This window comes from Lagopus muta, chromosome 1, assembly GCF_023343835.1.
Source record: "Lagopus muta isolate bLagMut1 chromosome 1, bLagMut1 primary, whole genome shotgun sequence".
Classification (NCBI taxonomy): domain Eukaryota; kingdom Metazoa; phylum Chordata; class Aves; order Galliformes; family Phasianidae; genus Lagopus; species Lagopus muta.
Genome location: NC_064433.1, coordinates 177763853 through 177776857, shown reverse-complemented (window position 1 = coordinate 177776857; position 13005 = coordinate 177763853). Strand labels below are relative to the sequence as shown.

The following is a 13005-nucleotide window of genomic DNA, read 5'->3' as shown; positions in this document are numbered from 1 at the left end:
GAACACACAAGTACTGAGTGCCTTTTCTTAGTACTTACCACAATGAAAAAATATTTGCTAAGTCTCTATTTTGTAAAACAGATAGATCTCTGCAATAGAAATTAAAATTGAGAACAGAAACTTGATAGGGAGCAATTTTTCCAGGAACGCAGGAACATCTGGTATGGTTTCTAATTTATTTAGAAAATAGGCACATGGGCTTTTGCCAAGTGAGGAATTTAAGCACATAGATGACATTATTGCACTTCCCTGGGACTATTTATACTTTAAGCCAATCCCAAGGCCAGGCGTGCTGCTGAGGTTCACTTTGCAGACCCTTAATGCAATGAAGCTGTGAGGGGTCTGGAGCACAAGGCTTATGGGGAGCAGCTGAGGGAGCTGGGATTGTTCAGTCTGGAGAAAAGGAGGCTCAGGGAAGATCTTACTGCTCTCTGTCTGAAAGGAGGTTGTGGTGACGTTGGGATCAACCTCTTCTTGCACATAACTATGATAAGATGAGAGGGAATGGCCTTAAGTTGCACCAGGGAGGTTCAGGTTGGATATTAGGAAAAAATTATACTTAGTAAGAGATGTGAGGCAGTGGCACAGGCTGCTCAGGGAGGTGCTGCAGTCATTTTCTTCGAGGTGTCCAAGGAATGTGGAGATGTGTCACTGAGGGATGTGGTCAGGGATGGGATGATGGCTGGACAGATAATCCTAGAGGCCTTTTCCAGCCTTAATGATTTGGTGGTTCTACGGAGAAGTACAACATCATTTGGATGCTCACCCTTGGAACCATTTCTTGTGGGCAATGAAAATTCATCAGAGCTTGCATAGATCTTAGAAATAATTAGAGAAAAATTTACAGACCTGGTTTTCCCTCTGCACATTTATGCAAATATTTAGTAGGGAGACAGCTGTGCCACAGAAGTACTCAGATGGGCATGAGCAATGAAGTGCATCCTTCACTGCTCTGATCCACAGAGACCCATTTCTGCTGGAAAAGGACACTGAGGCCTGGACGTCCTTGGCTGCCTGCTCACCTTAGTACTCTCAGAGTCAAAAACTCTGGTTTTCAGGACAGTGGTGTCAGACATTCATTTTAATAGCAGCTGTGCCAGCAAAGCACCCAACCACTGCCTTCCTTCATCCTCCTGCCATGCCAAGCTGCCTCGCTCAGCTCTGCAACAGGAACAGCTCATGTCAGTGCCTTCAACGGCATTTCAGCCGAAGTTGGTTTGTCCAAATGCAATATTTTCAGTTAGTCACTTGCCTTAGCAAAGGAAGAGGAAAAGCATGAGGAGTTGAGCCTTCCTTCCCCGTAACATAAGAATTACAGCTGCCTTACAGAGCATATTTGCAGCAGTTTGACAGAAATAGTTTGTGACAAGAGAATCAAGTGCAAAGAAATAATTTCTGCATTGAAAACACCTCGCTTACAATAGGGTCACCAAATGGCCAAATTCTGAAATATTCAACTTAATGTGGCTGGCAGTAGCTACCAGACTGCTTGTCCTCGAGGAACTGCTGGCATTTCTAGAGAAGCCATTAAGAAATCCAGACAAAATAAGGCCTGGAGCAAACCTACTGTTAAGAAAAAAACATTATGAAGTGAATTGTACGTATTTATAAAGCACAAGTGCTGCCCAGAACCTTTAGGCTCTGTGTGACAGCCGCATCCTAACAGAAATATTCAGCACCTTTAACCAACTGCATTCCCTTGTGGACACTGGTGGGTCAAGTAGTTTATCCCCACAGTGACCTCCATACAGAGATGTTGTCAGGGAGCAAGGGAAGCCTTCTGTGGAGGAGAGGAAGTTGTCTGGGATCCCTGAGCACTCACTCAGGGCTCTATCAGCCAGCAGACATCATGGGAAAGGCCCAAGTGTGCTCCAGTTAGATCCTCCTCCAGGGGATTCCTCTGGCCTCGTGAGCACATCAGGCCACTCAGTGGTGTCACTGAGGTCATCTCCCTACTGTACCGTGCTGTGCAGAGTCCAGGATGCATGTGTTACATGCTGAAGGAAAATGTATGTCTTAGGCATACAATCCTGATATAAAGACAACCTGAAGGCTGGGTGTAAGACACAGCTTTTGCTGGTTTTGTAAAAATGTTTTAGATTCTAAGAATCAGCAGGACTGTCTGTTCCAAAAAACTTGATTTACGTGTCCAAGCCAGTGAACTTTTGCTAAATTCCCCCAGTCCTGATGAATAGCAGTGAAGCTGGTTTATGACTGTCTTTCCTTCAGACACGGGTGATGTAGAATTGCAAACCCCTTGAGGGTTTGGACCAGAGGTCAGGAGGTTGGACCAGAGACATCCTGAGGTCCCTTCCATCCTGAATAACCTTGTGCTGCTATGTTTTTAGGGATGAGAATCAGGCTTCAGAGGACAGAAAACAGAACAACCATCTTTGTGTACATATTGCTATGTCCTTCTTAAGGTGATGGGAGGTTTGGATTGAGCACTAGAAAGAATTTCTTCTTGGAGAGAGTAAAAGCATTTTTGGAGAGCTAAAGCATTGGAATAGGCTGTGCAGAGAAGTCACCATTCATGGAAGCATTTATGAGACGTGGTTGTGGCACTAAGGGACACAGCTTAGTGATGGGACTGAGTAGGTCAGGCTGATGGTTGGACTTGGTGATCTGGAAGACCTTTTCCAACCTAGATTTTATTATGGTTCTGTGATTGTAAGACAAATGGAAACAGGGAACAGAGGAGGCAGGTAAGTGCCAAATGTCACAGAGCACACTGGGAGCAAAGCTGGAAATGAAATGTAGACCATCAAATCCAAAAAGTACGGGGCAAAAGGACGTCTCCAGAACAAGGAAAAAGTTGGAGCAACAGGTGCTAGCAGAAGCCTGGTGGTCAGAAGCATGGCTAAAGGACAGCTTCACTCTGAAGGTCACTTCCCTTTTAGTATTTCCCAGATTATTAAAATATTATTTCCTGTCTCAGCGCCCTGGGATGCTCAGGGGAAAGCAACAGAGGCCCCTGGTACATGGATGTTGGCTCCCCAACAGCAGCACACCTGGAGTCATCACATACTGAAGTCCTCAAGGTCACATCCAACACTGTGAAAAGGCTCAGTACAACAATTTATTTTAGAACTTAATAGCATTTATTTTCTTTAGTGAGCAGCACGGACAGTGATTTTCTCCATTAGTGCTCATTTTAGTGATTGTCACAGAATGAGCCCTGTGCAGCAGCAGGGTGTATGTCTTTCAAGACAGAAGCGTGTATTAAATTGTGCTGGGTCTACATCCAGCTTGTTCACCATATGTTTAAATTTGAAAGCACTCTAACATTAGCTACAGCTCAAAAGCAGACACATAATTTGTTTCACATTGAAGCACTCTTGGATATACTTTAACTTCAGCCTAGCAGAGATAAATGACTTGCTGGAAGATACCATTTCTAGGACAGAACATTTATATTGTAGAGACTAGAGATTTTTCTAAAGCTTTATTATTCTTGCAATGAATCAGCATTTGCTCCTTGATGTAATCTTGGCAGTGTGGCAGTGTGCTTTCTGCTATTTTGAAAAGAAACGCGGAGAAGCTGTTTTATTTCAAAATAGCATCTTTTTTTTTGTTGTTATGTTTTGAAGGAGGTGCACTTGCAGAGCTATTAGAGGACAGGTCTCAAAATACACACGAAGGGTTTTTACCTTTGGAAGGTGACTATTACAGATCAGATCCTGCATTTTTATTAGAATAGCTATATATGAAAAATGTGAAAAAGAGAATTTGCAGTGAAGTATTTGAGCTCGTAAACATGCTGGTATAGCAGCAAGTGCATGGTATTTTATTGCATTACGAGGTTGTCTACAAACACCTCTCTGTTCACTGACAGAACCACGTGCAGGATTACAGACCCAACCAGCAAGTCTTCGATTCTGTATCTTTAGGTAAGGTTATTTCTAACTTTGTTAACACCCACCCCAAATCCACATTATCCACTCTGCCTGACACAGAGCTAGCAATCTTCCTAACTGATAACAGCTGGAAATGGCTTATAGCGCTGGGCAGTGTTTGCATTTTTTCAGGAGTGCTGAGCAATTGGGGAGCACAAGTAGCTTTACCAGAGCGTAGTTGAACAAAATAAGATCTGAAACTCCAGGATTGGCCAGTACAAACTGGATGGGTGAGGGCTTTTGAGAATGGAAAGCTAATGAACGAACGTACGCAATTTCAGAAGCGCTGTATGCATGCACACACGGCCAGATGCGTTTTCTTTAACCTTGTCACTCCTTCCTGCCTCCGTAATCCTGCTGATGTTACATAAGAGATAACTGCTCCTCTCCTTCCTTTCTCTCTGCCCTAATATCTATCACCTGAAGGTATCTCTGCACCTTGGCAGGAGTGTCCCATTAGCAGAAAACACTTTTTTTTCCAGAGGAAGAACGAAAGGGTAGGAATTCTTGTTTGAACCGTATGAAAACTGACAAAAGTTAACAGCATGACAACATGCACTTTGACTGATGCCACCCAAAGAGGAGAAAAAATGTTGCTGTCCTTTCCTGGGCAACATCAACAGTAGCATCACTGGGACTTTTGCTTTGGCGATAGCTTGCAGAACTAGAAATAACCACCTAAAAACATTGCAAAGAATATAAACTGAATGGACGACATAACAAATAATATTTAATATATAGCATTGAATGCATACACATCAGTACCAGTGCTGTAACAACAAAACAGAACTCATAAAATTAGCAGCAGTTTTTGCAAGTACAAAAATACACATTTTTTCAGAACATATATAATAGCAAAATTTATCAGGATATATTATACAAACTCGAAGCATTTAGATAATGCAGTACTTTTAATATATTATACGATGTTTTAGGTGCTGCATAATAAAATTACATGTGTTCTGCTTGCAATAATACATAATGCCATTTACAGCGATGTTGAGAAACAATTCACAACTTAAACATGAACAGAACAGCCAACGAAGCACAATAAATGACTGAACACACGGAGTTGGGAGGTGTTAGTTACAAGCTTCAGCATTTACCTTTACATATTTCTGAGCTTATTTCTTCTCTTTCCTTTGCAGCATGAAAGAAATAACTACACCTATCGAACGTACCCCAGAAACACACAGAAAACAATACACTTATTCCTTGACATACGAAAGTCATACCTATCTGTTTCAGAACAGTAGTATAATACCACAGTTAGGGGATCTACACTGACTTTGCACGCTACGTCAAAGCACACACGACTGAGACTCACATGGGCAAGGCTCAACACACGAGTGGTCACGGGGAGTCCCAGCAGGCGCCCTGCTGCCCATGGGGCTCTGAGAGCAGGGTGCTTTCTTACTTAGAGCCTGGGACCTTGTCTGATTTTCAGGAGTTTCTGTTTGCTTGCTTTCAGCAATTGGGATTATTCTTACAACATTCTTTCGCAAAGCTTTACGTAGGAACGTTAACGGTTTCCTGGAAAAAGAAAACCCGTGAGTTCAGGGACTGCTCAATTGAATTTGAACAACCTGGATATTGAACTTAAAATGAACACACATTAACACCGAAGGCATTTTCTTTATGGTGTTTATTTTAAGTGTTAAGATTCCTCTGCAAAAAAAAAAAAAGCTTTGGTCAGTCTCTTCAAACTTTGGATTGCTGCAATCCTTTCCTAGACCTCCTCTTTGATCTCAGATCATGAAGTCTGTCTCTTCCTGCGACTTTCAGAGGCAATGGCTGAATGTCAGGCTTAACCAGATAGCTGTCGATTCCTTCAGTAAGTTTCAGAGGTGCCAGCCTGCTGTTGGGCTCCAGCAAGCTCCCCTCAGCCAGCGCCTCGGTAGGCTGTGGAGATGGGGGCACCATACTGGGTGCAACCAAATAGTCATCAGGAGGCTCAGCAGCAGTCTCTTCATGTTTCTTTACTGGCTGAAAAGTGCTGATATCAAAAGGGGAGGAGGTTTCAGTTGGGGTAAACACAGATTGATCTGAAAATTGAGAGAAAGCACTGTCCAGGGAGCTCATTGATGACAGAGACGGAGATGTCCCTGGAGAAGAGAGGCTAGAAGAGCTAAATCCTGAGCAAATATTTAATCCTTCTGGTGTTGGAGGCAGAAGGCAATGGGACAAGTCCTTCTTTTCAACATTTTGGTTTGTGTTGTCACTTTTACCAACATTAATCCCTATGATCAAGCTCTGATTGATAAGTTTTTGTCCTTCCACTTGCAATGACCGAAGCTGATGGAGATAGTCTTCATCTTCATAAGAGAGGACAACGTCACAGCTGGCTTTGCGCGCTGCCTTCTTGTGACCATCACCAGTGTGGGCAAAAGTAGGAGCGAGGAGACCGATGGCAGGCTCTGAGGAGCGCCTGTGTCTCCTTAAGGTTTTGAGGACACCTGAGGTAGTTACGGAAGTGAAGCCCAATGCGCTGGAGAGAGAGCAGAGAGGCTCCTTCTCTGAATTTTCTTGCGATGAAAACTTATGGTGAACATCAACAGAAATTGTCAACTGTTTTGATTTGGTTTTATTTTGGATTTCATCCACCTCAGTCTGCTCTGAATCGCCGTCACTCAGGGTGAAGACGGACTCCCTGCTCCTGTTATCCTGATCTCGGTTCTTGATCCAGTCACTGGAAGAGGAGTCGGCTTCATCGTTCGCCTCGTTTTCCAGGCTGTCATAGGAAGAGTCGTTCAGATGGAGGGAGGCCACATCTGCAAGGACAAACCAGGTGGTAGCATGTCAGTGACCGAACCACCCTGCTTACGTGCAGCTGCATTTATTTTTGCAAGTATCCCTTAATTTTAGGAACATTTGCCATTTATTAAAGTCTCTTAAAACAGAAATATCAGTAATTTCAGAAAAAAATACTGTCTAAAAAACCTTGAAATTAGAGGTAAGTTGCAGATCAGCTAAGAAACACAGAGTAATGGGACAAATAAGATTTCTTTGTGTTTTGGTGTTGTTTTTTTGGTTTTTTTTTGTTTTTATTTTATGTGAAGACTTCACTAGTAAAAAAAATCCAGCTCTGAACAATACTTTATATGTAGAATATTAAATCAGGAAAATATTGAATGTTTCTTTTTGTTACCGAACAGTGAAAACATCATTTAACCTTACATTCTCTCTTCTATATAACTGAAGAAAACAGGACATACTTCATTCAACTAAGCCCTGCACACACGTACCCTGTTCTGTAGACATGATAATTGGAATTACATTAATCTCTTTTGCTCCAGGCTGTGCTAAGCTGACTTATCTCACATTTGCAGCAGACTGAGTTCAGGTATGGGTAGTTACTATGCCCCAATGCCTGCTGGAAAACCTCCTCACACACATTAACCTACCATGGATCTGACAACTCACAGCACAGCATCACAGGATGGCTGAGGCCGCTGGGAGTTCTGGGTCCACCGGCTGCCCTTCTCCAGCAGGGACACCCAGAGCAGGGAGCCCAGGGCCATGTCCAGGCAGCTTTGGAAGATCTCCAAGGAGGAGACCCCACAGCCTTTGGGCAGCCTGTGCCAGTGCTCCATCACTCCATCAGCTGGTGCTCAAAGAGAAACCCCTGTGCTTCAGTTGTGTCCACTGCTCTTTGTCTTGGTACTGAACAGAGCCTGGCTCAGTCCTCTTTGCACCTTCCCTTCAGTTTTCTTTGGACACTGATGGGATCCCCCTGGGCCTCCCCTTCTCCAGGCTGAGCAGTCCCAGCTCTCTCAGCCTCTCCTTACAGGAGAGATGCTCCAGACCCTGCATCATCTTGTTGTCCTTCTGTTGCACTGAGCCCATGATTCTCAGGTACTGGAAGGGCCGGAAATGGACCCAGCACTCCAGATGTGGTCTCAATGGTGCTGATTAGAGGGGAAAGATCACCTCCCTTTGCCTGTTGGTGATACTTTGCCTAATGAAGCCAAGATCATCATCAGTCTTCTTAGCAAAAAGGGCATACTGATGATCCAAGTTCATGGTTCTTTTTTTTGGGTAGGAGGACAGGTCAAATTTCATCAAATTCCACTGGAGGTCGTGCATGAGGATTTTTGGATATCAACAGAGTCAGACTGGCATGCCAGGACAAGTGCCATTACCACTTTCAGTGTAGGCCTGTTGTACCAAAACCTATTTTGCAGAAATGCAGCTTTGCAAATCATTTAAGGAGAGACCTGAGCCTCAATGATCTGAGAGGTAAAGTGAGAAAAAGAATGATATTCTGGAACATGCTGCATATCAGCCAATTACCCTGCTGGACATTTTCAGTCCCCACTTCTATGACTTTTCTGTGCTAGAAGTAAAATCTGTCTGTTCCATTAAACATCTGGAGAGCTCTCTTTTTTGATAATAAACAATGCTTTCAGCCCTAATATAATGGAGTGAGAACTGTATGATAACTTGTTGATGTACTGATGTACTGACTTTCTGATGTACTGAGAAGACACTGTCAAGGATGCAAATTCAATATCTGAGATGAAATCTTTTCACTGTCTCCCTCCCTCCTTCTTTCTTTCCTTCCCCCCCACCTCCCCCTCAATTCTCCTTCCCTTTTTTTCAACATAGTGGCTCAAATGAATGGAATAGGAGCAAGGAATTCTTAGGGAAAGCTGTTTGTGGTGTGGTTTAGTTCTGTGGTAAGTTGGATCACTATCACCAATACTTTGGGAAAGGAAAAGACAACAGCAGTATATGGGAACACCATGTGAAGAGGGAACAGCCTTCTTCCACGGACTATGATTGATCTTTGTCTGGTTGGGATTAGCTAATAGGATCAAAACTTCATTACCTGAGCCATTTTCTCTCTTGCATGTCATCAGGATTTCCCCAAAGAGGGAGTTAATCTCCTCTCCAAAAATCTTGCAACAATTCTCAGTGAGGAACTGCACCAGACTGGAAATCTGCAACAAAGCAACAGAGGAGAGATGTCCTGTCACATCCTGCATTATTACACTCAGGGCAAATTCATCTTACAGAGGAGGAACACAGGCAAGCTACTTATCCACGAAGTGTTTAAAATAGACTAAATGGAGAGGCTCACCTCAGAAGACCTTGGCAGACCATCCCTTGGCGGCCCAGCCCTGAGCTCTTGCCATGAGCCATCCCTGAGCTCTCTCAGACGTGCTGAGCCAGGGCCTCCAAGGTGATGAGGGAGAGACAGGGAGAGCAAAGTGACATCTCCTGAACATCACCCTGCCTTGTCTGTTATATCTCATTGCTAGAGTTGTTTTTACCAAGTGTTTCCCACATCATACCAAATTCCACCTTCTTCAGCGTAAGAGTAGCTGGTAGATGGCATTCATCCCATTATCTCCTTCCCTGACACCTTTTGCAGTCCTCTCTCCCATCTACATTCCTTTGACCCTTGACTGGGGTCCAAATACTGGTAGTCTTCCTGCATATATCTTTTTCATTTTTACTCTGTCCTGTTTAAGGACAACTGGGGATCTTTTTGATGACAGAAGTCCTCTGCTAATGCACTGTGTATTTCTTTATGATGTCTCTCCCCTTTTCTCAGGCAGATAATAATAATGGATTTATGAATGTTTCTGAGGTGCTGATAAGAGGATGAGAACCGATCTGAAGAGGTACCACCTATTCTCACCTTTGTAACCAATGGACTGTTTGTACAGGAATATGGTTATCTGTGTTTGCTACATTGTGGTGTCTCCTACCTTTCTTGTGAATTCACTTTCTATATCAGGAGTTGAGGAAGCAGGAGGCCAGAGCAGGCTGGGCGCAATGCAGATGGCAAGATTAAATGCATTCATCTGGTTCTCTTCAGATCGCATTTCTATACCATGTAGCACTCCAAAGATGTAACGTAGGAGAACAACATTGGCTCTGGGGAGTTGCTCTATTAACCTGAAAGCATGTACAAATGTTATTCTTCAAATTACTGACTAGAAAAAGTAAAAACCTTGAAGATAACTCTGTATTTCACCTCAGCTGCTTGACAGTTCACTGTTCACTTCACAGTTCAGTTGTCACTACCCGCCATCCAGTTGCCATAGGTACGTATGTATGTGAATATGCACCAGGTTCACTGGTGTACAAAGCTCTGTTCCCCATAACATAAACTTTGCCCCCTTTCTGCTTGGTATCATCTGCAGTGTGGAGGCTTCCCTTGTCACTGAGCTCCAGTGTTTCATTTACAATTCCATCTTCAAAACAGTCACTAACATTAGAGTTGAACGTGGGGGAAAATATGAGGAACTGATTTTTGCTCCTCTTCCCCCTCCATTTTCCCTGTGGATAACTCTGGCTTTGGTATGAGGCAGAAATCCAGGTCTTGGACAGCAAGTTTATAAACATTATAAATGTTTCCCATGAAGGCATGTTTCAATTATTTGTCAGTATCCACAAAAGGCAGAAATGTATGACAAAAGAGAGTCAGAAATTTGCCCCATATAGGCTCTTCCTTAAATATATATGTAAGTTTAAATGCTCTGTATTTTAGCATTTATTTAGATTTGTGGATTTTTTAATTGCAGGTTTTGAGTGGAATGTTTGGGATTCTGCATTCCGGGATATCATTTAACAGGAGGAGAATACAGAACATAAGTAACTCTACCTTTGGATGCTTTTTATCTTCTCTTCGTTATTTCCATGATCCATCACAGAGACCCACTTATCACAAAGCTGGGATGTCAAAATGCTGCCTGGGATGTTGCGAAGAAAATCCTTATCCAGAGAAAAGAAGAATAAAATGTGAACAGCTGTTCCAGAGGGGGAGAGGAAATAGGAAGAAGCAATGCAGATACAAGAGGATGATTCAGTGGGATAGCACTGACAAGCATCTTGATCCACACAGCAACCAAAACCAGCAGAAAACTACCTCAGAAAAAGAAGCACTTTGGATTATGCTAAAATGGATTTTTTTCCTGACCTGTCCTCACTCTTTCTTATCAACAGAAGTATCTGGATGCTTCATGTGCTGTTGATGAACTGAAAAAAACCCTGCAGTGGGTCCAGTTATTTTGATACTGTATATCTGCATTTACTTATCACTTGAATTCATCCATAGCCCCTGTTTGTTCCCCTCAGCTGACAACTTCTTTCAACACCACCAGACCATAAGCACTCCCTGCCTACCTTCCTCTGGGCACAGTCCTCTGTGGTAAAGGAGTATTTACCCTGGTCAGGGTTAGTCTTCCAGCTCCTGTCTCCTCAAATAGTGGCAGATAAACTACTGCAGCTTGGGAAGAAGCCCAAATTCCTGCTTCCTAAATCCCAAATCCCAGCTTCCCCAACAAGTTAAGTTAAGGGAAGCTATGGTTTGTACAAAAAACTTCTGTTATGTTTTGTTTTTGTTTTTTTTTTTTTTTTGTCCAAAGCAGTGTTTGCTTAAGAATGAAGGCCATTATTTCTTTTAAGCCACAAACCACACACAAATGGACATACTATAATAAAATGTGAAGACAGATATGCTCCTTGTAGCTGATATTTTACTGAAGGCTTGTGATGCTTTTTGCACAAACAACATTGCTTTTAACGTAGAAGTTTTTAGGAGATAATCCATGACAAAATGAACTGAGATTTTTTGGGCAACACTATACACTAGCAATGGTCCGAATAAAGAAACAAGACTGCAAATCTGCCTTTTTGGCATTTAACTGACTTTCAGGTGAGGCTAAGAGAATTATGTGGATATTTCAGTCCACTCTTCTTAATTCAGCCTACCAAGGCCTCTCCATCCCTGGCAAAAAACCCCACTTGTTTGTGCCTAAGATCTGCGCTGCTCTCAACTGATAAGGGAGAAAGGAACATTCTTCACGTACCTTAAACAAAGATGCAGTCACAAATATGGATTCGCACGCTAGGTCCACTTCAGCGCCTGAATCAAGCTTCTCCTTGAGCTCTTTGCAGGTTTTTGCACTCCCAGAGCGTCTGAAAATACCCTCAGTGGAAGGGCCTTCTTGGTACAGGAGAGAAAGCATGTCCTAAACAAAATTAAAAGGCAGAGAGGGTTTCTCAGAAATATGTTTTACCACTGTAATGTGGTTTTACCACTTTGGTCACAGGCAAAATCCTGTGAGTCCTCAGAAAGCTTACACACAGGTCAGGGCTCACCTCCAGACAATTTGCACAGCAAAGCTATGGCCCGGGGTGCTGATTTTGGTAAACATCCCTTCAGAAGCACAGTGCTGCCACTGCTGAGCACTGACCTCGTGCACAATCTCCTCCAGCACCTGGGCAACTTTTAGCCAAGTCATTGACACAAATAAACGCCGTGGCATGGGAGAAGGCTACTGTCTACCTAATGCAGAGCTCTGCATTTTATTCTCCGCAGGAAGATAAAAAACCCTTCCTGCTCACCAGCACTTTCAATCTCATCACTGATCAGAGATGAAGATTTCTGTTCCAACTGACACCCTGATGTCTGTAGAAAAGGAGATTTCATCTGCTTGGAAAGTGATTGTTTATATGTATCTGCAAGTCTCCACCAGATCAGAGCTGGATTTTGCCCCTTCTTGGACTTGGGAGCACAACGGCACTCTGCAAGCAGCTCAGGACTGCTGGTTAGACCAGCTGCAAGGCTGGACTTGGCTGCTGACTCCTTTGGGCTGTCTCTCTGATGTGCCCATGATCACCTCTCCAAAGATTTGCTCTGAGAAAGAGAAGTAATGGCTTCAAGTTGCACCGGAGGACTTTCAATTGGGATGTTAGGGAAAAATTCTTCTCAGGAAGAGTGGTGAGGCAGTGGCACAGGCTGCCCAGGGAGGTGGTGAAGGCACCGTCCCTGGAGGAGTTCCAGAAATGTGTGGATGTGGCACTGAGTGATGTGCTTAGTGGGCATGGTGGGGATGGGTTGACAGTCAGACTGGATGATTTTAGTGGTCTTTTCCAACCTTAGTGATTCTGTGGTTCTACAATTCTAAGCAATGTGGGAGTTGTTGCGTTTATCTCTTCTGAGGGAAAACGCATGCACAGTCTCTCTAACTATGTGCAAACACATGCTGGTCTGAGGACTGAGTTATCAAAAGGAATGAGGAGAAAAGGTACACGAGGAGAGAGCCTGACATCACAAAACCAAGTCACTCTAGCAGTAATGACTAAGCAGAAG

At 43.4% G+C, this 13005-nt stretch overlaps 1 protein-coding gene across 2 annotated transcripts in view; it reads right to left on the bottom strand.

Moving 5' to 3' along the window:
- Positions 1–4606: 4606 nt before the first annotated feature.
- The window catches only part of ARHGAP20 (Rho GTPase activating protein 20), a 63424-nt gene continuing 55025 nt past the window's right edge, over positions 4607–13005 (bottom strand). For both annotated transcript variants that reach the window (XM_048935066.1, XM_048935075.1), the window contains 5 exons: positions 11720–11881; positions 10513–10622; positions 9614–9803; positions 8728–8839; positions 4607–6667 (listed from right to left, as the gene is read on the bottom strand). In XM_048935066.1, the coding sequence (XP_048791023.1) occupies positions 5598–6667; positions 8728–8839; positions 9614–9803; positions 10513–10622; positions 11720–11881 (1644 nt within the window). In that variant the 3' untranslated portion in view covers positions 4607–5597. The remainder of the gene's footprint in view (positions 6668–8727; positions 8840–9613; positions 9804–10512; positions 10623–11719; positions 11882–13005) is intronic.